This window comes from Oncorhynchus tshawytscha, linkage group LG05, assembly GCF_018296145.1.
Source record: "Oncorhynchus tshawytscha isolate Ot180627B linkage group LG05, Otsh_v2.0, whole genome shotgun sequence".
In the NCBI taxonomy this organism is placed as follows: domain Eukaryota; kingdom Metazoa; phylum Chordata; class Actinopteri; order Salmoniformes; family Salmonidae; genus Oncorhynchus; species Oncorhynchus tshawytscha.
In genome coordinates this window covers 76,076,516-76,102,411 of record NC_056433.1, presented here as the reverse complement: position 1 = coordinate 76,102,411, position 25,896 = coordinate 76,076,516, and the positions used below count along the sequence as shown (strand labels likewise).

The following is a 25,896-nucleotide window of genomic DNA, read 5'->3' as shown; positions in this document are numbered from 1 at the left end:
CACTGTAAAGAGACAGGAAGGGGAACTGTAAAGAGACAGGAAGAGGAACTGTAAAGAGACAGGAAGAGGAACTGTAAAGAGACAGGAAGGGGAACTGTAAAGAGACAGGAAGAGGAACTGTAAAGAGACAGGAAGGCGAACTGTAAAGAGACAGGAAGGGGAACTGTAAAGAGACAGGAAGGGGAACTGTAAAGAGACAGGAAGAGGAACCGTAAAGAGACAGGAAGAGGAACCGTAAAGAGACAGGAAGGGGAACCGTAAAGAGACAGGAAGAGGAACTGTAAAGAGACAGGAAGAGGAACTGTAAAGAGACAGGAAGAGGAACTGTAAAGAGACAGGAAGAGGAACTGTAAAGAGACAGGAAGAGGAACTGTAAAGAGACAGGAAGAGGAACTGTAAAGAGACAGGAAGAGGAACTGTAAAGAGACAGGAAGAGGAACTGTAAAGAGACAGGAAGAGGAACTGTAAAGAGACAGGAAGGGGAACTGTAAAGAGACAGGAAGAGGAACTGTATAGAGACAGGAAGAGGCACTGTAAAGAGACAGGAAGAGGCACTGTAAAGAGACAGGAAGAGGCACTGTAAAGAGACAGGAAGAGGCACTGTAAAGAGACAGGAAGGGGAACTGTAAAGAGACAGGAAGAGGAACTGTAAAGAGACAGGAAGAGGAACTGTAAAGAGACAGGAAGAGGAACTGTAAAGAGACAGGAAGAGGCACTGTAAAGAGACAGGAAGAGGCACTGTAAAGAGACAGGAAGAGGCACTGTAAAGAGACAGGAAGAGGCACTGTAAAGAGACAGGAAGAGGCACTGTAAAGAGACAGGAAGAGGCACTGTAAAGAGACAGGAAGAGGCACTGTAAAGAGACAGGAAGATGAACTGTAAAGAGACAGGAAGGGGAACTGTAAAGAGACAGGAAGAGGAACTGTACAGAGACAGGAAGGGGAACTGTAAAGAGACAGGAAGGGGAACTGTAAAGAGACAGGAAGGGGAACTGTAAAGAGACAGGAAGAGGAACTGTAAAGAGACAGGAAGAGGAACTGTAAAGAGACAGGAAGAGGAACTGTAAAGAGACAGGAAGAGGAACTGTAAAGAGACAGGAAGAGGAACTGTAAAGAGACAGGAAGAGAAACTGTAAAGAGACAGGAAGAGACACTGTCAAGAGACAGGAAGAGGCACTGTAAAGAGACAGGAAGGGGAACTGTAAAGAGACAGGAAGGGGAACTGTAAAGAGACAGGAAGGGGAACTGTAAAGAGACAGGAAGAGGAACTGTAAAGAGACAGGAAGAGGCACTGTCAAGAGATTTGAAGAGGCACTGTAAAGAGACCGGAAGAGGCACTGTCAAGAGATTTGAAGAGGCACTGTCAAGAGATTTGAAGAGGCACTGTAAAGAGACAGGAAGAGGCACTGTAAAGAGACAGGAAGAGGCACTGTAAAGATATGAGAAGAGGAACTGTAAAGAGAAAGGAAGAGGCACTTTAAAGAGACAGGAAGAGACACTGTCAAGAGACAGGAAGAGGAACTGTAAAGAGACAGGAAGAGGCACTGTAAACAGACAGGAAGATGAACTGTAAAGAGACAGGAAGAGACACTGTCAAGAGACAGGAAGAGGCACGGTAAAGAGACAGGAAGAGGCACGGTAAAGAGACAGGAAGAGGCACTGTAAAGAGACAGGAAGAGGCACTGTAAAGAGACAGGAAGAGGCACTGTAAAGAGACAGGAAGAGGCACTGTAAAGAGACAGGAAGAGGAACTGTAAAGATACAGGAAGAGACACTGTAAACAGACAGGAAGAGGCACTGTAATGAAACAGGAAGAGGCACTGTCAAGAGACAGGAAGAGGAACTGTAAAGAAACAGGAAAAGGCACTGTAAAGAGACAGGAAGAGGAACTGTAAAGAAACAGGAAGAAGCACTGTCAAGAGACAGGAAGAGGAACTGTAAAGAAACAGGAAAAGGCACTGTAAAGAGACAGGAAGAGGAACTGTAAAGAAACAGGAAGAGGCACTGTCAAGAGACAGGAAGAGGAACTGTAAAGAGACAGGAAGAGACAGGAAGATGAACGGTGTGCTATGAAAGTCAAGTACATTGCTTGAAGAAGGAGAGCTTGTATCCTATCTGGCCAGGGCCGGTCTTTGCCATTCAAGCAAAATATTTTGCGCCCCTGCTTTTGACAAAGTGGGCACTGCTTATCGAAGGACAGCATCAGCGCTCACCTAAAAAGCCCCTATGCCACTGGTTAAGAGAAATTGTTTTTGTTTTAGGGCAGAACAATGTGAGTTTTGCTCAGAAATTGCCACCCTCGACAATCTACCACCTTAAGCGGCTGCATAATGAGCGGGCCGGCCATGTATCTGGCAGCCTGCAACATCCCATTATATAACCCAATGTACTGAAGCTCCACATCCATGCGGTTTCTACTAGCCAATGACTTAAAGATGCTACATGTTTATAGAACCACATCTGTTTCTGAGAGGGCAATGTTCTGACTAGCCCTTTCCCCTGTTATTGTATAATATCAACAAAGACGCTTTATCTAAATGTGTTAAAGCCTTTAGATGTAAATTGTCGTCTCTTTTGACTCCTGGAAATTTGCCACAAACTAAAGGCACCGGTAGGATTGTCAAGCGTCTGCCGGCCTCGAGTACTTAGCAAACTGATTCGACATGTATCAAATCAAGTTGTATTAGTCACATACACATATTTAGCAGATGTTATTGTGGGTGTTGTGAAATGTTTGTGTTTCTAGCTCCAACAGTGCAGTAATATCTAACAATTCACAACACAAATCTAAAAGTATGTAATGTAGAAATAGAAGAAACGGGTGGGTGGTCCCGCTAGCACACAGCACCGAAAGCAAGTCAACGAACAGCCAACGAATGGCCCGTAATGTGCACACTGACAATCGGTCTGGTAAGTTTTCTCCTTAACAGATAGAGCCCTTATGGGTCTACTTGTCTATAACTCAGCTCTTAGTGACAATACCACTTGAGACCTCTCAGCCCTGTAATTGCCCCGGAGGACAACTGCAGGCAGATCTCTCCCTCTTTCTCTCGCTTTCTCCTCATCTCTGCCTCTTGTTATTTCTGTCTCTCTTTCCCTCTCTCTCTGTCTCCATCGTCATCTGTCCATCTGTTCTGTGTGAGTCAGTAGCTGTAATTGAGAGCAGCAGTGCCCATGCCAGGCCGTGCCCATGCCAGGCCGTGCCCATGCCAGGCCGTGCCCATGCCAGGCCGTGCCCATGCCAGGCCGTGCCCATGCCAGGCCGTGTGTGCTATGTGATAGATATGTTCTGTTTGGATTGATCCCATTCAGTAGCCAACTCATAGTTTGCCAGGTGTTCCCTGTTAAGTCCCTATTATCTCAACCTGGACAAAACAATGTGATTTGTGTTTTACTCCGTGTGTCACACTCCGCTGTCTAATTGATTTGCTTCTCCATGACACTGCTCCTAGTTTGATGGAGCTCTGTTTGGACCCAGGAAATCAAACCTGAGAGTTCTCCTGTAGGGCTCTGTCTTCCTCTATTGTTTCATCTTCCTGAGACAGTCCCATTTAAATAGGTAACAATAGCCTCAGTGCTGTGCCGGTCGTTAATTAATTTATTCGACCTCTTCACAACACCTCTCCTTGACAAACTAAAGAGCCCGTCTGTGTTTTAATTGAAAGTTTAGAAGGTCATGATGATGATGATGAAGGCAGTATTGGTAATGATGATTATGAGGAGAAAGGCAGTATTGGTAATGTGATGATGAAAATGAAGGCCGTATTGGTAATGATGATGATGAAGAAGGCAGTATTGATAATGATGATGATGATTATGAAGACAGTATCGATGATGATGATGATGAAGACAGTAATGGTAATGATGATGATTAGAATGAAGGTAGTATTGATAATGATGATGATGAAGATTAAGGCAGTATTGGTAATGATGATGCTGTAAATCAAGGCAGTATTGGTAATGATGAAGATGAAGACAGTATTGGTAATGATGATGATGAGAATGAAAGTAGTATTGATAATGATGATGATGATGATGAAGGCAGTATTGATAATGATGATGATGAATATGAAGGCAGTATTGATAATGATGATGATGAATATGAAGGCAGTATTGATGATGATGATTATGAAGGCAGTTTCGATGATGATAATGATGAGGAGGGTGATGAAGACAGTATCGGTAATGATGATGATGATGATGATGATGATGATGATGAAGGCAGTATTGGTAATGATGATGAGGATGCTGATGATGATGAGGATGATGTAGACAGTATCTGTAATGATGATGAAGATGATGATGATGAAGCCAGGATCGGTAATGATGATGACGATGAAGCCAGTATTGGTAATGATGATGATGATGAAGGCAGTATTAGTAATGATGATGAGGATGCTGATGATGATGAGGATGATGAAGAGAGAATCGGTAATGATGATGACGATGGTGATGAAGCCAGTTTTGGTAATGATAGTGACAAAACAACAGTTGTCACAGGAACACTTGGCAGTCTCACACCCAGCCCTATCATCCTCTCTGGTGTTATCTCTACAAACAGCAGGTGTGTGTGTGTTGAGTCTGACTTGCACCACTGAGTCACACACAACCTCCCCATCTATCCAGCCACACACTGTGCTGACCGTTTGCAGTGGGTTATCAGAGTCAACAGGTCTGAAGCGCACAAAGACCCCTGAGACCAAATTATTATGTTGCTAACCTGCCATACAGGCAATATCTGATCCTTGAAGGCAGCTGTACTGTGCGTGGGATCTCTTTAGTTCATATGACCCATCATTATATCAGACCCACTTCTGAATCCTGGTGCTTACATTACTAGCAGAGGGAATACTTAATTTTCACTTCATAAATAACACTTCCAGAGAGATTCTCCCTTCAGGACTCTGCCCGTACACTACCAGGTTTATCATAGCCCAGGGGTCCTGAACAGAGAGATTCTCCCTTCAGGACTCTGCCCGTACACTACCAGGTTTATCATAGCCCAGGGGTCCTGAACAGAGAGATTCTCCCTTCAGGACTCTGCCCGTACACTACCAGGTTTATCATAACCCAGGGGTCCTGAACAGAGAGATTCTCCCTTCAGGACTCTGCCCGTACACTACCAGGTTTATCATAGCCCAGGGGTCCTGAACAGAGAGATTCTCCCTTCAGGACTCTGCCCGTACACTACCAGGTTTATCATAGCCCAGGGGTCCTGAACAGAGAGATTCTCCCTTCAGGACTCTGCCCGTACACTACCAGGTTTATCATAGCCCAGGGGTCCTGAACAGACTACATTTTCACTCAGTCTCTTACCATGTCTCTGCTGTAGCATCAACAGTTTACTGTCCCCCTGACCTGAGCTATGGGTTTCCCATCAATGGCCTTAACACTGTTGACAGTCTAAATTAGAGAGCAGGTGGCATATGTGTCCTCTCTACTTATCTAGAGTGTTATTGTGGTTAACAGATCATATAGACAGGCTAGTTTCAGTCTCTACACGAAGGGGAAGGAAGCCGTCTCTGGTGTGATGGGGGAGTGATATTTTCAGGTTGTGGTGGCATGGGCGTTAGATTCTATGATACGGTTCAGAGGGCTATTCAGGGACTTTTTAAACTCTAATGACATCAGACTAGCATAGACGAGGAGGGAAGAGAGAGAGGAGGAGAAGGATTGAGTTAGTGTTACATGCAGGGAGAGAAAGTGAGTGATGGAAATTATGTGGCAGGGAGTTAGGGAAGCTGTGGTACGAGCTGTGGAATGAGTACGCCACTTTCTGGCCACTCATGAATGGGGGCTGAAGGAGCTGAGAGAGACTGAGGGCTAGAAGGCCTGGAGCTGAGGGGATGAAAGGCTGAGAGAGACTGAGGGCTAGAAGGCCTGGAGCTGGGGGGGAGGAGAGGCTGCGAGAGACTGAGGGCTAGAAGGCCTGGAGCTGGGGGCTGAAGGAGCTGAGAGAGACTGAGGGCTAGAAGGCCTGGAGCTGGGGGATGAAAGGCTGAGAGAGGCTGAGGGCTAGAAGGCCTGGAGCTGGGGGAGGAGAGGCTGAGAGAGACTGAGGGCTAGAAGGCCTGGAGCTGGGGGGCTGAAGGAGCTGAGAGAGACTGAGGGCTAGAAGGCCTGGAGCTGGGGGCTGAAGGAGCTGAGAGAGACTGAGGGCTAGAAGGCCTGGAGCTGGGGGGGATGAAAGGCTGAGAGAGGCTGAGGGCTAGAAGGCCTGGAGCTGGGGGAGGAGAGGCTGAGAGAGACTGAGGGCTAGAAGGCCTGGAGCTGGGGGCTGAAGGAGCTGAGAGAGACTGAGGGCTAGAAGGCCTGGAGCTGGGGGGATGAAAGGCTGAGAGAGGTTGAGGGCTAGAGGGCCTGGAGCTGGGGGAGGAAAGGCTGAGAGAGGCTGAGGGCTAGAAGGCCTGGAGCTGGGGGATGAAAGGCTGAGAGAGACTGAGGGCTAGAAGGCCTGGAGCTGGGGGATGAAAGGCTGAGAGAGACTGAGGGCTAGAAGGCCTGGAGCTGGGGTGGATGAAAGGCTGAGAGAGACTGAGGGCTAGAAGGCCTGGAGCTGGGGGAGGAGAGGCTGAGAGAGGATGGGGCTAGAGGTGCTGGAGCTGGGGTGGAGGAGAGGCTGAGAGAGGATGGGGGCTAGAGGGGCTGGAGCTGGGGGGAGGAGTGGCTGAGAGAGGATGGGGGCTAGAGGGGCTGGAGCTGGGGAGGGGGCTGAGAGAGGCTGAGGGCAAGAGGGCCTGGAACTGGGGGTCAGCAGTAAGTGATGGGGCTGAGTGAAGAGTGTGAGTGTGAGTGGCTGGTTCCTATGCAGAACACATTACTTTAGACCAGGGTCGCTGAGGAGAGATGCAAATTAAAGTGCTGCTCTGATGAACAGTTTGTGATAACAGTGAAACGTGTTCACTCGCTCTCTCAATTCAATTACATTTCTCTCTCTCTCTGAGCTTTATGTTAGCTGTCAGGGAGGAAGAGAAAGAGACGCCAGGTCTACGTTTGTGGAGAGAAAACATTCATTCTTGCTGTGAAAGAGTTCGACTCGAGTTGACCTTGTTCTGTTGACACGTGTCTGTTGCGTCTCTGTGTGTTTATATCCAGATTGTGTGTGTTTGCAGAGAGAGACAAGAACCATGGCTTTGCCCTATAGTGGATGTTCCTTTAACTGACGTGCTGTAAATCAGCAGGCGGGGCCTAATTTGAGCTTCCAATGGCAACAAAAGCGATGAGGAAAAACAAATCATCTGTGTGTGTTACAGCCATGGTCTGAACTCTGGGACTGTCCTTCTAGCTGGGCCTTGCCTGTTTGTTAGTCATATGTACAGGGTACACATGGTATATACTGGCCAACAAAATGCTTACTTGCTGGTTCCTTCTCCACAATGCAACAACAATAAGAAATAACACAAGATAAGAATACCAACATAAAGTAAATGCCTCAATAGAATATCATAAACATTGTATTATGTATTATATATAATAAACACTGTATTATACATAAGTATAATACAGGAAGGCACAATTTATAGTCAAAATCAAATCAAATGTTTATTGGTCACATACACATGGTTAGTAGATGTTAATGCGAGTGTAGCGAAGTGCTTGTGCTTCTAGTTCGGGCCGTGCAGTAATATCTAACAAGTAATCTAACAATTTCACAACAACTACCTTATACACACAAGTGTAAATGAATGAATTAGAATATGTACATATAAATATATGGATGAGCGATGGCTGAACGGCATAGGCAAGATGCAGTAGATGGTATAGAGTACAGTATATACATATGAGATGAGTAATGTAGGGTATGTAAACATTATATAAAGTGGCATTGTTTAAAGTGACTAGTGATACATTTATTACATCCAATTTTTAATTATTAAAGTAGCTAGAGATTTGAGTCAGTATGTTGGCAGCAGTCACTCAATGTTAGTAATGGCTGTTTAACAGTCTGATGGCTTTGAGATAGAAGCTGTTTTTCAGACTCTCGGTCCCTGCTTTGATGCGCCTGTACTGACCTCGCCTTCTGGATGATAGCGGGGTGAACAGGCAGTGGCTCGGGTGGTTGTTGTCCTTGATGATCTTTTTGGCCTTCCTGTGACATTGGGTGGTGTAGGTGTCCTGGAGGGCAGGTAGTTTGCCCCCGGTGATGCGTTGTGCAGACCTCACTACCCTCTGGAGAGCCTTACGGTTGTGGGCGGAGCAGTTGCCGTACCAGGCGGTGATACAGCCCGACAGGATGCTCTCGATTGTGCATTGGTAGAAGTTTGTGAGTGTTTTTGATGACACATTTCTTCAGCCTTCTGAGGTTGAAGAGGCACTGTTGTACCTTCTTCACCATGCTGTCTATGTGTGTGGACCATTTCAGTTTGTCCTTGATGTGTACCCCGAGGAACTTAAAACTTTCCACCTTCTCCACTGCTGTCCATCGATGTGGATAGTGGGGTGCTCCCTCTGCTGTTTCCTGATGTCCACAATCATCTCCTTTGTTTTGTTGACGATGAGTGAGAGGTTGTTTTCCTGACACCACACTCCGAGGGCCCTCACCTCCTCCCTGTAGGTCATTTCATCGTTGTTGGTAATCAAGACTACCACTGTAGTGTCGTCTGCAAACTTGATGATTGAGTTGGAGGCATGCATGGCCACGCAGTCGTGGGTGAACAGGGAGTACAGGAGAGGGCTCAGAACGCACGGTTGTGGGGTGCCCAGTGTTGAGGATCAGCGGGGTGGAGATGTTGTTACCTACCCTCACCACCTGGGGGCGGCCCATCAGAATGTCCAGGACCTAGTTGCACAGGGTGGGGTCGAGACCCAGGGTGTTAAAGCATTTAACTATGGTGTTAAATGCTGAGCTGTAGTCGATGAACAGCATTCTTACATAGGTATTCCTTTTGTCCAGATGGGTTAGGGCAGTATGCAGTGTGATTGCGATTGCATCGTCTGTGGACCTATTGGGGTGGTAAGCAAATTGGAGTGGGTCTAGGGTGTTGGGTAGGGTGGAGGTGATATGATCCTTCACTGGTCTCTCAAAGCGCTTCATGATGACGGAAGTGAGTGCTACGGGGCGATAATCGTTTAGCTCAGTTACCTTTGCTTTCTTGGGTACAGGAACAATGGTGGCCATCTTGAAGCATGTGGGGACAGCAGAGTGGGATAAGGATTGATTGAATATGTCTGTAAACACACCAGCCAGCTGGTTTGTGCATGCTCTGAGGACGCGGCTAGGGATGCCCGTTTGGGCCGGCAGCCTTGCGAGGGTTAACACGTTTAAATGTTTTAGTCCAATATTTACATGTGTTTTGGGGAATGGACGGGGCGTGGGGAGGCAAGTATATAAATGTAGCAGTATAATAGGAGTCTAGTAGCAGCAGTTGTGATGTAGAGAATCAGAGCAGGAGGTCAGGCCAGTTCAAGTGTTCAGCAGTCTGATGGCTTGTAGATAGAAACTCTCTCTGAGCCTGTTGGTATCAGACCCCATGCTCCGATATCGTCTGCCCGACGGTATGGGAGAGAACTGGAGTGTGGCTGGGGTGTGTGGGGTCCTTGATGATGCTCCATGCCTTCCTCAGGCATCATTTCATGCAGATGTCCTGGATGGGTGGAAGAACTGGGCCATCTTCACCATCCGCTGGAGGGCCTTGTGGTCGCGGATGGAGCAATTTCCGTACCAGGCCGTGATGTAACCGGTCAGGACACTCGATGGTGCAGCGGTAGTATTTGGAGAGGACTCGGGGTGGCATACCGAATTTCTTCAGACACGTTAGGAAGTAAAGACGCTGTTGCGCCCTCTTGACACGAGTGGTGGTGTTGGTCCATGAGAAGTTCTCAGTGATGTGGAGGAATGTTAATGTGGGTTGGGGCATGTTCCCATCCTGTGATACCATCTGTTGGGTACATGGAGTACAGACATGGCCATAGTGAAGAAACAGAGAGGATGTCATCTACAGTACGATATTGACAGGAGCATAGTAGGTGAACAAAGCCCTGTGTTCTACACAATGTGATTCATACAGTAGTCATCGCTGTCCTCCTTAGTGCCCTGTCTTTTTAATTAGCGACTTCACAAGGAAACATGGTATGTAGAATTGTAGGCTATGAGATGATTCCACAACAGATTCCCTCTGTCTTTCTTTCCTTACGTTCTTCTTGCCATACACAGTCCTTATAGAAATACAATTCAATCGCTGCGTTTTGAAGCCAAGCCCTGTAATTAAGAGCCTCTTTGTATTTTGGAGAGAAACGTTTAACCTGACAACCTGTCAGCAGCTTCTGGAACGCCTCTGTATTATAAGATTATTGTGTAAACTATTTAAGACGTTTTAGCTGTCCTCCCCTCCTCCCTCCATTCCTCCCCTCCTCCCTCCATTCCTCCCCTCCTCCCTCCATTCCTCCCCTCCTCCCTCCATTCCTCCCCTCCTCCCTCCATTCCTCCCCTCCTCCCTCCATTCCTACCCTCCTCCCTCCATTCCTACCCTCCTCCCTCCATTCCTACCCTCCTCCCTCCATTCCTCCCCTCCTCCCTCCATTCCTACCCTCCTCCCTCCATTCCTCCCCTCCTCCTTCCATTCCTCCCCTCCTCCCTCCATTCCTCCCCTCCTCCCTCCATTCCTCCCCTCCTCCCTCCATTCCTCCCCTCCTCCCTCCATTCCTCCCCTCCTCCCTCCATTCCTACCCTCCTCCCTCCATTCCTCCCCTCCTCCCTCCATTCCTACCCTCCTCCCTCCATTCCTCCCCTCCTCCTTCCATTCCTCCCCTCCTCTCTCCATTCCTCCCCTCCTCCCTCCATTCCTACCCTCCTCCCTCCATTCCTCCCCTCCTCCATCCATTCCTCCCCTCCTCCCTCCATTCCTCTCCTCCTCCCTCCATTCCTCCCCTCCTCCATCCATTCCTCCCCTCCTCTCTCCATTCCTCCCCTCCTCCCTCCATTCCTCTCCTCCTCCCTCCATTCCTCCCCTCCTCCTTTCATTCCTCCCCTCCTCCTTCCATTCCTCCCCTCCTCCATCCATTCCTCCCCTCCTCTCTCCATTCCTCTCCTCCTCCCTCCATTCCTCCACTCCTCCCTCCATTCCTCCACTCCTCCCTCCATTCCTCCACTCCTCCCTCCATTCCTCCCCTCCTCCTTCCATTCCTCCCCTCCTCTCTCCATTCCTCCCCTCCTCCCTCCATTCCTCTCCTCCTCCATCCATTCCTCCCCTCCTCCTTTCATTCCTCCCCTCCTCCTTCCATTCCTCCCCTCCTCCATCCATTCCTCCCCTCCTCCCTCCATTCCTCCCCTCCTCCCTCCATTCCTCCCCTCCTCTCTCCATTCCTCCATTCCTCCACTCCTCCCTCCATTCCTCCACTCCTCCCTCCATTCCTCCACTCCTCCTGCCATTCCTCCTCTCCATTCCTCCACTCCTCCCTCCATTCCTCCCCTCCTCCCTCCATTCCTCCCCTCCTCCCTCCATTCCTCCCCTCCTCCCTCCATTCCTCCCCTCCTCTCTCCATTCCTCCAATCCTCTCTCCATTCCTCCCCTCCTCTCTCCATTCCTCCCCTCCTCTCTCCATTCCTCCCCTCCTCTCTCCATTCCTCCCCTCCTCTCTCCATTCCTCCCCTCCTCCCTCCATTCCTCCCCTCCTCCCTCCATTCCTCCCCTCCTCCCTCCATTCCTCCACTCCTCCCTCCATTCCTCCCCTCCTCCCTCCATTCCTCCCCTCCTCCTTCCATTCCTCCCCTCCTCCCTCCATTCCTCCCCTCCTCCCTCCATTCCTCCACTCCTCCCTCCATTCCTCCCCTCCTCCCTCCATTCCTCCCCTCCTCCCTCCATTCCTCCCCTCCTCCCTCCATTCCTCCCCTCCTCCCTCCATTCCTCCCCTCCTCCCTCCATTCCTCCCCTCCTCCCTCCATTCCTCCCCTCCTCCCTCCATTCCTCCCCTCCTCTCTCCATTCCTCCCCTCCTCTCTCCATTCCTCCAATCCTCTCTCCATTCCTCCCCTCCTCTCTCCATTCCTCCACTCCTCTCTCCATTCCTCCCCTCCTCCCTCCATTCCTCCCCTCCTCCCTCCATTCCTCCCCTCTTTCCATTCCTCCCCTCCTCTTTCCATTCCTCCCCTCCTCCCTCCATTCCTCCCCCGCCTCCCTCCATTCCTCCCCTCCCTCCCCCATTCCTCCACTCCTCCCTCCATCCCTCCCCTCCTCTCTCCATTCCTCCCCTCCTCTCTCCATTCCTCCCCTCCTCCCTCCATTCCTCCCCTCCTCCCTCCATTCCTCCCCTCCTCCCTCCATTCCTCCCCTCCTCCCTCCATTCCTCCCCTCCTCCCTCCATTCCTCCCCCGCCTCCCTCCATTCCTCCCCTCCCCCATTCCTCCACTCCTCCCTCCATCCCTCCCCTCCTCCCTCCATTCCTCCCCTCCTCTCTCCATTCCTCCACTCCTCCCTCCATTCCTCCCCTCCTCCCTCCATTCCTCCACTCCTCCATTCCTCCCCTCCTTTCTCCATTCCTCCACTCCTCTCTCCATTCCTCCCCTCCTCTCTCCATTCCTCCACTCCTCTCTCCATTCCTCCACTCCTCTCTCCATTCCTCCACTCCTCTCTCCATTCCTCCCCTCCTCCCTCCATTCCTCCCCTCCTCCCTCCATTCCTCCCCTCCTCCCTCCATTCCTCCCCTCCTCCCTCCATTCCTCCCCCGCCTCCCTCCATTCCTCCCCTCCCCCCATTCCTCCACTCCTCCCTCCATCCCTCCCCTCCTTCCTCCATTCCTCCCCTCCTCTCTCCATTCCTCCACTCCTCCCTCCATTCCTCCCCTCCTCCCTCCATTCCTCCACTCCTCCATTCCTCCCCTCCTTTCTCCATTCCTCCACTCCTCTCTCCATTCCTCCCCTCCTCTCTCCATTCCTCCACTCCTCTCTCCATTCCTCCACTCCTCTCTCCATTCCTCCCCTCCTCCCTCCATTCCTCCCCTCCTCCCTCCATTCCTCCCCTCCTCCCTCCATTCCTCCCCTCCTCCCTCCATTCCTCCCCCGCCTCCCTCCATTCCTCCCCTCCCCCCCATTCCTCCACTCCTCCCTCCATCCCTCCCCTCCTTCCTCCATTCCTCCCCTCCTCTCTCCATTCCTCCACTCCTCCCTCCATTCCTCCCCTCCTCCCTCCATTCCTCCACTCCTCCATTCCTCCCCTCCTTTCTCCATTCCTCCACTCCTCTCTCCATTCCTCCCCTCCTCTCTCCATTCCTCCACTCCTCTCTCCATTCCTCCACTCCTCTCTCCATTCCTCCCCTCCTCCCTCCATTCCTCCCCTCCTCCCTCCATTCCTCCCCTCCTCCCTCCATTCCTCCCCTCCTCCCTCCATTCCTCCCCTCCTCCCTCCATTCCTCCCCTCCTCCCTCCATTCCTCCCCCGCCTCCCTCCATTCCTCCCCTCCTCCCCCATTCCTCCCCTCCTCTCTCCATTCCTCCACTCCTCTCTCCATTCCTCCCCTCCTCTCTCCATTCCTACACTCCTCCCTCCATTCCTCCCCTCCTCCCTCCATTCCTCCCCTCTCTCCATTCCTCCACTCCTCCCTCCATTCCTCCCCTCCTCCCTCCATTCCTCCCCTCCTCTCTCCATTCCTCCACTCCTCCCTCCATTCCACCCCTCCTCCCTCCATTCCTCCCCTCCTCCCTCTATTCCCCCACTCTACTCTGTCACATGAAGAAAATATTGAGTAGCGGTGTTCCATTTAGTAAGCCACCACTACTTGGAGTGTATTGTTTGATGAAGGGAGAGAAAGAGAAAGAATGAGAGAGAGAGAGAAATAAAGAGAGAAAGAGAAACACAGAAAGAGAGGGAACGCTTCAGAGAGGGCATAATGTCTGCCTAAGACAGCATACAGGCTACTCTCAGTGGGATGTTACTGTGCTTACCGCAGTATGCCCAGAATACCATCTCAGCTCAGAGAAATAGATCCATTATGCACTTTGAGTATTAGAGTGTTGAGTTAATTGATTTCTGTGCGGGCGGTTGCAGGGCAGGATGGCGGACGGCATGTATTAACGCTTTAATGGAATGTGAAGTTGTGCACATGGAGCTGGGAGTTGTAGCAGCCGACGGGTGGGACGTGGGAGAGAGGTCCTCTCTGGTGTTATCTGACAGAACAATCCTGGAATCACATTAGTGCTCTGGGTTCAGCTCCACCATCAGTTTCATCAGACATTAGTGGGATCACTGCTAAACTGTGCCGGTGTCTCTCAAATCCTTCATAACTCGACAGCACCCAAATCCCTCTCCTGGTAATGCCAGTATTAGTCTCTATCCTGTTGCACTTAGCACAACGTTAGCACAACACTGTTATCTGTTTTCACAGTCCTCCAACCACACCTGCACACCACTGTTATCTGTTTTCACAGTCCTCCAACCACACCTGCACACCACTTTTTTAATACATTTTTGTACCTGTATTGGTGTTTATCACTTGTTTTCTTTGGTGCAAATAAATTCAACTAAATGAAACTGAATATTCAACACAGACCTACCACAGACACGAACTGTTTAGCAGGTTTAACAATCATTTAGTCACTTATGAAGAAGATGACCAGCACTCTCAAATGAAGTTTATTTAGATGTATTTTTAAATCAGCAGTCACGTGTTTTGGCCAGCTAGTCAGCCTGTCAGACAGAAGCTGCTATCACTACAGCCCTCGCTCGGCTGAGGGATATTTTAGCTACGCTACACATTCCATATCAATTCATTACCGCCTCATTTCACGGCCCATGAATCACTGCACTGGCGTGTCGGCGAGGGGTGAGAGGGGGCATGTTGGTGGGGGGGACCGTCGTTTTGGGCTATTAGCACTAGTTTGAAAGGGTTCAGGTTTGATTAGCCATGTTTATTGGCCTGTGATGTTGTAAACGCCTCCCCTGTCATAGTGATCTAGCATGGTGTTTTGTCAATGTGTGTTTAGAAGCAGGTTAAATATGTCTGTCAGTGAGTGGATTATTTCCAGGTTGCTCCCAGCTAATGTGGGACTTTCTCTCTGTGTATCTCTGTGCTCTCTGTGTGTCTCTATGCGTGTCTCTGTGTGTCTCTGTGCATCTCTGTGCGTCTCTGGCTGTGTGTCTCCTTGTTTCTGTCTCTGTCCATGTTCCTGTCCATGTCTGTGTCTTCATGTCTGTGTCTTCCTGTCCATGTCTGTGTCTCCTTGTCTGTGTCTGTGTCTCCCTGTCCATGTCTCCTTGTCCATGTCCCATGTCTCTGTGTCCATGTCCTTGTCTCCGTCCCTGTCTCTGTGCATCCATGTACCCTGTCTCCGTCCTTTTCTCTGTGTCCCCCTGTCTCCGTCCCTGTCTCTGTGCGTCCCTGTCTCTGTGCGCCCCTATCCGTGTCCCTCCAGCATTTGTGACCCTGCTGAACGGTGACCAGGCTCAGGATGCCATCCACTCCCTCCACCAGAGCATCGTGCGCAGCCGGGACATCACAGTGCAGCTCCAGCCCACAGACAGTCTGCTCTGCCTCACCAACCTGCCCCACACCTTTACTGCCCAGCAGCTGGAGGACCTAGTCCGTTCCTACGGAAACATTGAGCGTTGCTTCCTGGTCTACAGCGAGCTCACCGGACACTCCAAGGGCTACGGCTTTGTGGAATACATGAAGAAGGACTCAGCATCGCGGGCGCGGTTGGAGCTACTGGGGCGACCAGAGGGGGACCGTGCGGTCATGGTCCAATGGACAGATGTGAACCAGTTGACTGCGGGTCACCACCTCCACTCTAAGTGCCTCTGTGTGGACCGGCTGCCCCAGGAGTACGACTCAGAAGAGCTGACCCTCCTGTTCTCAGACAGATACAAACCTGTCTTCTGCCAGGTGAGTCTGAGGTGGAGTACTTGGTGTGTGCATGGGGTGGGGGGTTGTGTGTGTGCGTATGCATGTGCGTGTTCCACCCCTCCTATCTTACATCCCTCCACTTCCTCTCATCCACCTGTCCTCCACGTAACCCTCCACTTGTCCCACACAGATATCAATACATTATGTAATTACCATGATGCCTTCTAGCTGTTGCAGAACCAGCAGGCTATGCTATGACCTATGCTTCAGCATCGTGTGTGTGTGTGTGTGTTTATTTTACCTTTATTTATCTAGGCAAGTCAGTTAAGAACAAATTCTTATTTTCAATGACGGCCTAGGAACAGTGGGTTAACTGCCTGTTCAAGGGCAGAATGACAGATTTGTACCTTGTCAGCTCGGGGGTTTGAACTTCCGGTTACTAGTCCAACGCTCTAACCACTAGGCTACCCTGCCGCCCCATGCTTCACCATCGTGTGTGTGTGTGTGTGTGTGTGTTTGTGTGTGTGTTGTGAACAAGTGATAAGCTATAGATCTTCTCCTACACACTGCCATACCCACAGTATCCTTCCTAATGGTTTCATATACAGATCCCATAACTCACAGATCCCATAACTCACAGATCCCATAACTCACAGATCCCATAACGCACAGATCCCATAACTCACAGGTCCCGTACTTCACAGGTCCCGTACTTCACAGATCCCATACTTTACAGATCCCATACTTTACAGATCCCATAACTCACAGATCCCATAACGCACACATCCCATAACTCACAGGTCCCGTACTTCACAAGTCCCATAACTCACAGATTCCATACATCAGAGGTCCCATACCTCTCAGGTCCCATGCGTCACAGGTCCCATACCTCACAGATCCCATAACTCCCAGGTCCCATAACTTCCAGGTCCATGAACTCCCAGGTCCCATACCTCACAGGTCCCATACCTCACAGGTCCCATACCTCACAGGTCCCATACCTCACAGGTCCCATACCTCACATATCCCATACCTCAGAGGTCCCTTGACCTTAGGCTCCTTTCCTATTATAACTGTTACCACATACAGTCTTACTCACCTCTCTGTCTACCCTCTCTGTTCAACCCAATATAAAATACACCTCTCCTCCCCCCTAAGCCCTCCACCCCCACCATCATCCCTCTGCAGTGCACTAAGGGCTCTCCTCCACCCTAAGCCCTCCACCCCCACCCCCACCATCATCCCTCTGCAGTGCACTAAGGGCTCTCCTCCTCCCTAAGCCCCCACCCCCCACCATCATCCCTCTGCAGTGCACTAAGGGCTCTCCTCCTCCCTAAGCCCCCCACCCATCATCCCTCTGCAGTGCACTAAGGGCTCTCCTCCCCCTAAGCCCCCCCACCATCATCCCTCTGCAGTGCACTAAGGGCTCTCCTCCCCCCCCTAAGCCCCCCACCATCATCCCTCTGCAGTGAAAAATAATAATTAGGCTCTTTATCATCTTTATCATTTTTTAAACTAGATTAATATCATACATTCTAAGTTAGATCACATTTACATTATATACAGTACCAATCAAAAGATTGAACACCTACTCATTCCAGGGTTTTTATTTATTTTTACTATTTTCTACCTTGTAGAATAACAGTGAAGACATTAACACTATGAAATGACACATATTGAATCATGTAGCAACCAAAAAAGTGTAAAAACAATCAAAACATATTTTATATTTGAGATTCGTCAGAGATGCCACCCTTTGCCTTGTTGACAGCTTTGCACACTATTGGAATGCCATACTGTATATATATCAAAAGGTAAGAACTTCCCATTGTTCACCCCTCCTTTCGTTTCCATGGTTCTTCTCCATTTCAGTTCCATTCTAATTTGTTTAAAAACGTTCTATTCTCCGGCAGCTTGAGAGTGACTCATCTAGTACTGTAGTGCTAGATTAATTAAAGTCTCCATCCTTATAGTGATTGTCAAAGCCTCGCTCAGTGTGCTTCGGGTCACCCTCTAACAAATAAAGGGCTCCTGAGTGGCGCAGCGGTCTAAGGCACTGTATCTCAGTGATAGAGGTGTCACTACAGACACCCTGGTTCGAATCCAGGCTCTATCACAACTGATTTGGAGTCCAATAGGGTTGTGCACAATTGGCCCAGCGTCGTCCGGGTTTGGCCGGTGTAGGCCGTCATTGTAAATAACAATTTGTTCTTAACTGGCTTGCATAGTTAAATCAACGTTCAATAAAAAAATAAGCTGGAGGCAATCTAAGAATGCCAGGCCCATTAGAAAGCTATGTGTTATTAGCAGGTAAATGACAGTAGAGAGAAGTCTCTCTGTCTGTCTCTTTCTCTCTCTGTGTGCTCCCCCCCCTTCTCTTTTTCTGTGGCTAGGGACTGGACAGAGCTCTGGGAAAAAACTGTATACTACATGAGTCATCAGTGATGAAGCAGTGTACCTGTAAGAGGAGAAGAGTGGAGTTACATTTGGTGGAGTTAGGAGGGGTTAACTTCTTTGGGATAGGGGGTGGTATTTTGACGTCTGGATGAAAAACGTGCCCAAAGTAAACTGCCTGCTACTCAGGCCCAGAAGCTATAATATGCATATAATTGGTAGATTTGGATAGAAAAGACTGTAAAGTCTCTAAAACTGTTAAAATAATGTCTGAGTGAGTATAACAGAACTGAAATGGCAGGCGAAACCCCAAGGACAAACCATTCCCCCCCAACAAAATTTCATCCTACCACTGATTTCAATGGCTGGCACTTTAATAATAGGGCGAAATCGTGCCCGATTGCAGTTACTAGGGTTCCTAGATGTCAACAGTTTTTTGGTAAAATGAGCCAGAAGTTGTAGTTTTTCTAGGATGCTCCCATTTTGGCTGTAGTGTTTCCAAGTGCGTGAATGAGAACGTGTTCTTTGGTATTTTTCTCCGGTAAAGACAATAACGATTCTCCGTCTTAAATTGTATCATTTATTTGCATATTAGAGTACCTAAGGTTTGATTATAAACGTTGATTGACTTGTTTGGATAAGTTTATTGGTAACGTTTGGGATTCATTTTGTATGCATTTTGAAGGAGGGAAACCGAGTGGATTATTTAGTTTAGCCCTCCAGCCAAACTAAGTTTTTATGGATGTAAAGAAGGACTTTATCGAACAAAAGGACCATTTGTAATGTAACTGGGACCTTTTGGAGTGCCAACAGAAGGGCAGGTAGTTAGGAGGAGTTAACTTCTTTGGGATAGGGGGTGGTATATTGACGTCCGGATGAAAAACGTGCCCAAAGTAAACTGCCTGCTACTCAGGCCCAGAAGCTATAATATGCATATAATTGGTAGATTTGGATAGAAAACGAAGATCTTCAAAAGGTAAGGCATATATTATATCGCTATTTCTGTCTTTCGTGTCGCAACTCCCTGGTTGAAAATGATTTGTTATGCATTTGTGTGCTGGGCGCAGTCCTCAGATAATCGAATGGTTTGCTTTCGCCAGAAAGCCTTTTTGAAATCTGACACAGCGGCTGTATTGACAAGTTAACCTTTATTGTGATGTATTGCACTTGTGATTTCATGAAAGTGTAATATTTATGGTAATTTAATTTGGCGCTCTGCAATTTCACCGGAAGTGATCCGTGTCCCACTGATCCGCGAGAAGTTAGGAGGGGTTAGGAGGAGTTAGGAGGAGTGTATGTGTGTGTTCATCAAGCTGACATAAACCCAATGCCCTGGTTGTCGGTCTCTGTGAACGCAGTAGACTTCCAGGGCCATATAGAGGAGAGACTTTGAAGACCACAGAGTGACTGTTCCGTGACCGGGGACATGGTTGCCCTGTCACAGCTGTCAGTGAGAGGAGAGGAGACGCCACACCTGCCTGATTGACAGGCTGGGACAGAGGAGAACTGTGTCAGAGTAGCAGTCTGTGAGAGAACAGGGTGTCAATGAGAGTGTGTGGCTGAGAGTGTGTGGGTGACAAAGTGTTGTGGATGTGATGGATGACCGGTGTGGGCTGAGGAGGGTGAAGATGATTTATTTGGAAGAGATTTTTGCCCTTTTTGAAAAGACTGTACAGGCATATACTGCAGACAAACACACACACACGCGTAACGATGGTGTGGTGTCAAAATAACCTCACACTCAACGTCAACAAAACAAAGGAGATGATCGTGGACTTCAGGAAACAGCAGAGGGAGCAACCCTTATCTGCATCGACGGGACAGTAGTGGAGAAGGTGGAAAGTTCCTCAGCGTACACATCACAGACAAACCTAAATGGTCCACCCACACAGGCAGTGTGGTGAAGAAGGCACAACAGCGCCTCTTCAACCTCAGGAGGCTGAAGAATTTTGGCTTGTCACCGAAAACACTCAAACTTTTACAGATGCACAATCAAGAGCATCCTGTCAGGCTGTATCACCGCCTGATATGGCAACTGCTCCGCCCACAACCGTAAGGCTCTCCAGAGGGTAGTGAGGTCTGCACAACGCATCACCGGGGGCAAACTACCTGCCCTTCAGGACACCTACACCACCTGATGTCACAGGAAGGCCAAAAAGATCATCAAGGACAACAACCACCCGAGCCACTGCCTGTTCACCCCGCTATCATCCAGAAGGCGAGGTCAGGACAGGTGCATCAATGCTGGCACCAAGAGGCTGAAAAACAGCTTCTATCTCAAGGCCATCAGACTGTTAAACAGCCATCACTAACATTGAGTGACTGCTGCCAACATACTGACTCAATCTCTAGCCACTTTAATAAAAAAAAATTGATGTAATAAATGTATCACTGGTCACCCTAAACAATGGCACTTTATATGTTTACATACCCTACATTACTCATCTCAAATGTATATACTGTTCTCTATACGATCTACTTTATCTTACCTATGCCGTTCAGCCATCGCTCATCCATATATTTATATATTCTTAATCATTCCTTTAACCTTGTGTGTATAAGTTGATTGTTGTGAAATTGTTAGATTACATGTTAGATATTACAGCATGGTCGGAACTAGAAGCACAAGCATTTCGCTACACTCACATTAACATCTACTAGCCATGTGTATGTGACCAATAACATTTGATTTGCTTTGATTTGACTCTCTTGTAGTGTTAAGCAAGATAGAGTGGAGATGGCCTGTTTGCTAAGTCCCACTCATAACAAGCCAGAAACACATCCACAACACTTTGTTACCCACACACTCCCAGCCACACAGGGGAGCCTGGAGATCCGGCGAAGGCTTGAGAGACTGACGAGCCGGCGGAGGCAGGGGAGCCTGGAGATCCGGCGAAGGCTTGAGAGACTGACGAGCCGGCGGAGGCAGGGGAGCCTGGAGATCCGGCGGAGGCTTGAGAGACTGACGATCCGGCGGAGGCGGGGGAGCCTGGAGATCCGGCGAAGGCTTGAGAGACTGACGAGCCGGGCGGAGGCAGGGGAGCCTGGAGATCTGGCGGAGGCTTGAGAGACTGACGAGCCGGCGGAGGCGGGGGAGCCTGGAGATCCGGCGGAGGCTTGAGAGACTGACGAGCCGGCGGAGGCGGGGGAGCCTGGAGATCCGGCGAAGGCTTGAGAGGCTGACGAGCAGGGGAGCCTGGAGATCCGGCGAAGGCTTGAGAGGCTGACGAGCCGGCGGAGGCAGGGGAGCCTGGAGATCCGGCGAAGGCTTGAGTGACTGACGAGCCGGCGATCCGGCGAAGGCTTGAGAGACTGACGAGCCGGCGGAGGCAGGGGAGCCTGGAGATCCGGCGAACGCTTGAGACTGACGAGCCGGCGGAGGCCGGGGAGCCTGGCAATCTGGCGAAGGCTTGAGAGACTGACGAGCCGGCGGAGGCAGGGGAGCCTGGCAATCTGGCGAAGGCTTGAGTGACTGACGAGCCGGCGGAGGCAGGGGAGCCTGGCAATCTGGCTGAGGCATGTAAACCTGTAGTGGCTCCCGGACCCAACGTCATTCCACCTGCACATTTTAGAGTGTCTTTTTATTGCCTGGAGATCCGGCGAAGGCTTGAGAGACTGACGAGCCGGCGGAGGCGGGGGAGCCTGGAGATCCGGCGGAGGCTTGAGAGACTGACGAGCCGGCGGAGGCGGGGGAGCCTGGAGATCCGGCGAAGGCTTGAGAGGCTGACGAGCAGGGGAGCCTGGAGATCCGGCGAAGGCTTGAGAGGCTGACGAGCCGGCGGAGGCAGGGGAGCCTGGAGATCCGGCGAAGGCTTGACTGACGAGCCGGCGGAGGCAGGGGAGCCTGGAGATCCGGCGAAGGCTTGAGAGACTGACGAGCCGGCGGAGGCAGGGGAGCCTGGAGATCCGGCGAACGCTTGAGACTGACGAGCCGGCGGAGGCCGGGGAGCCTGGCAATCTGGCGAAGGCTTGAGAGACTGACGAGCCGGCGGAGGCAGGGGAGCCTGGCAATCTGGCTGAGGCATGTAAACCTGTAGTGGCTCCCGGACCCAACGTCATTCCACCTGCACATTTTAGAGTGGCTTTTTATTGTCCTCAGCACAAGGTGAACATTTGTAAGGATCATGCTGTTTAATCAGCTTCTTGATATTCCACACCTGTCGGGTGGATGGATTATCTTGGTAAAGGAGAAATGTTCACTAACAAGGATGTAAACAAATGTTGATTTTATTTCAGCTCATGAAACATGGGAGCAACACTTTACATGTTGCGTTAATATTTTTGTTCAGTAATACATGTAATGCATCTCTGATATAGGACAGACACTTCAGAACAAGCTTCCTTTATTTTTTTCTTGCCTCTCTCTTTGTCCATGTATTATGCTGTTATTAAATGTGTTTCTATGGGCTAATAGCAGTAAAGCAAATCATTGTTAGATTTTTTTTATATACCTTCAGGGGGTCCTAAAATCCCAAATCAAATAGCTACAGTTGAAGTCGGAAGTTTACATACACTTCGTGTTACGAATCCCTTTTGGCCCGACAGTCTAGGGGGGATGGTAATGAGACCCGTAACATAACTCATGCAAATTATTATTGTGACAAAATAAAAGTGTGAGCGAAATAACCACGACAACAGAAATCTACCGTCAAACTCCAGGTTTATTTATAAACACACGGTAATGGGGGGGGGAGCAGGAAAAGGGGCTGAGCTGGACCCAAAGAAAGAAACAATAAATATACAAAAACACCCCTAAGCTAGACTAGCCTACTTTAACAGCTAACTAACTAACCAAAAATACAGTGGGTGGTCCGCCCAGTTCTAACTAGTGTATTTAACAAAGTTCACCTACGGGTAGTGTATGCCCATGGGTGACTTGTCTTGGTTTCCCCCTTTTCCCACCAGCAACAAACAAACACCATAACCAAAAACAATACTCACAGGTGATGACAAAGTGCTATGGAGGTGCTCAAACAAAAGAGAGGTTAAGACACAAAACGAGAGTGAAACACAGAGACCTACAGACATGGCATTTACAGAGAGATTGAGCTCTAGAGCAAACAAATGATGGGGTTTTTAAACCATGGGGAAGGAACTGTGATAGGGTAGGAAATAGGAGGAGGTGTGTCTTCTGATTGATGATTGATTGTTGACTGATTGGGGAGTGATGATTTTCACCTGTGAGGGGAGAAGGAGAGAAAAGAAACACACACACAGGATACACACACAGGATAACTGTATCCGTAACACTTAGGTTGGAGTCATTAAAACTCATTTTTCAACCACCAATTTCTTGTTAACAAACTATAGTTTATGCAAGTTGGTTAGGACATCTACTTTGTGCATGACACAAGTAATTTTTCCAACAATTGTTTACAGACAGATTATTTCACTTATAATTCACTGTATCACAATTCCAGTGGGTCAGAAGTTTACATACAAGTTGACTGTGCCTTTAAAACTGCTTAGAAAATTCCAGAAAATGATGTCATGGCTTTAGAAGCTTCTAATAGGCTAATTGACATGTTTCAAATCAAAATCAAATCAAATCAAATTTTATTTGTCACATACACATGGTTAGCAGATGTTAATGCGAGTGTAGCGAAATGCTTTTGAGTCAATTGGAGGTGTACCTGTGGATGTATTTCAAATCCTACCTTCAAACTCCTCACCTCAGATGTCCCGCTTCCTGGTTGGATTTTCTCAAGGATTTGCCTGCCTTATGAGTTCTGTTATACTCACAGACATCATTCAAAACGTTTTAGAAACTTCAGTGTTTTCTATCCAATACTACTAATAATATGCATATATTAGCATCTGGGACAGAGTAGCAGGCAGTTTACTCTGGGCACCTTATTCATCCAAGCTACTCAATGCTGCCCCCCTTTTCACCAAGAAGTTTTTAAGGACAACAAAGTCAAGTTATTGGAGTGGCCATCACAAAGCCCTGACCTCAAACCTATAGAAAATTTGTGGGCAGAACTGAAAATGCGTGTGCGAGCAAGGAGGCCTACAAACCTGACTCAGTTACACCAGCTCTGTCAGGAGGAATGGGCCAAAATTTACCCTAGTTATTGTGGGAAGCTTGTGGAAGGCTACCAGAAACATTTGACCCAAGTTAAACAATTTAAAGGCAATGTTACCAAATACTAATTGAGTGTGTGTAAACCTCTGACCCACTGGGAATGTGATGAAAGGAATAAAAGCTGAAATAAATCATTCTCTCTAGTATTATTCTGACATTTCACATTCTTAATATAAAGTGGTGATCCTAACTGACCTAAGACAGGGAATTTTTACTTGGATTAAATGTCAGGAATTGTGAAAAACTGAGTTTAAATGTATTTGGCTAAGGTTTATGTAAACTTCCGACTTCAACTGTACATGATCCTTGGTATGACCATCTTAAAACATTTTCGTATGTTAACTTCGTGCAACAACAGGGTCATCAAATTAAGATCCTACACCTGTATGTGTCCATTCCCAGACATTGGTGATGTTAGCTCAGTAAGACTGAGGTAAATGACTTGCCAGAGACATGGAACATATGACAGTGTGCATGAGCGTGTGTGTATACTGTAGATAGTCTATAGAGGACCATGTGGCACAGCTGTGAAGGTCTGAGCACACATCCCGCTTTTTCTTTCTTGCTGTGCGTGTGTCTGTCTTTATGCGTGTGTGCACTGCACACACACACACACACACACACACACACACACACACACACACACACACACACACACACACACACACACACACACACACAATGACTGCTTAGGAAAGTTTTTGGCCAGCTTCATAAACAGTGGAAAGAGCTGTGCTGATGACATCACAGAGGGGTTCCGTGCCGTCGAGTAGCAGAGCTGACAGGCCATGATAGACACAGAAAGATGTGGATAATAAATACTACACACACACATGCACTTTACACACATGTCCACAGTAGCTTGCCTTTTATGTGATTATGATGTTGAAGAGGCAGAAGTAACCTTAACCCGAGGGGGAGATAAAATGCCAGAGTCTCAATTATATCATAGAGGGCATGGTGGGGATGATGGGTCTCTCTGTAAATGGGTTAGTCTTTATGTCAACACTGGACATGGACAATGGACCAGGGAGGGAGGGAGGGAGAGGTCACTTCAACCAAAGGCTCTTTGGACCCTCTCACTATAAATTCATATTAGCAGGTGACATAGGGAAAGCTATTGCACATTGGCCAGCTGTATGGGTTTTATTTACCTATTCCCCTTTAAGCGTTTATCATTGGACGAGTGCAACAGAGTGGGAGAAAGAGAGTTTTTACCTGTTAAACCATAACTAACTTATGTAGATGTCTCTGTGTATGTTTGTGTGTATGACTTTGCACCCTGCTGGGGATGGTGCTGGTGTCAGTTGTGAGGGTTTGGTTTCCCTCTCAGCTGAAACTCAGCTAAATGACAGTCCCTACTTTCTGTACTATAAATAAAGCTCTCAGAGTCAGACCAGTGCATTACACACACACATACACACACACACACACACACACACACACACACACACACACACACACACACACACACACACACACACACACACACACACACACACACACACTTGATTGAGCAGAAGGTGAATGAACAGAACAGCTTGATGTGTATATGTGTGTGCATCTCTCTCTATCTCTCTGTCACTCATTCTCTCTCTCTTGCTTTGCAAACATCACTCACTCACTGGAGTGACATATGTGTGTTC

General features: G+C 48.7%; 1 protein-coding gene across 2 annotated transcripts in view; it reads left to right on the top strand.

The window, feature by feature from the left end:
* The window catches only part of raver2 (ribonucleoprotein, PTB-binding 2), a 158,496-nt gene that overhangs the window by 33,893 nt on the left and 98,707 nt on the right, over positions 1–25,896 (top strand). For both annotated transcript variants that reach the window (XM_042322369.1, XM_042322368.1), the window contains exon 3: positions 15,341–15,810. In XM_042322369.1, the coding sequence (XP_042178303.1) occupies positions 15,341–15,810 (470 nt within the window). The remainder of the gene's footprint in view (positions 1–15,340; positions 15,811–25,896) is intronic.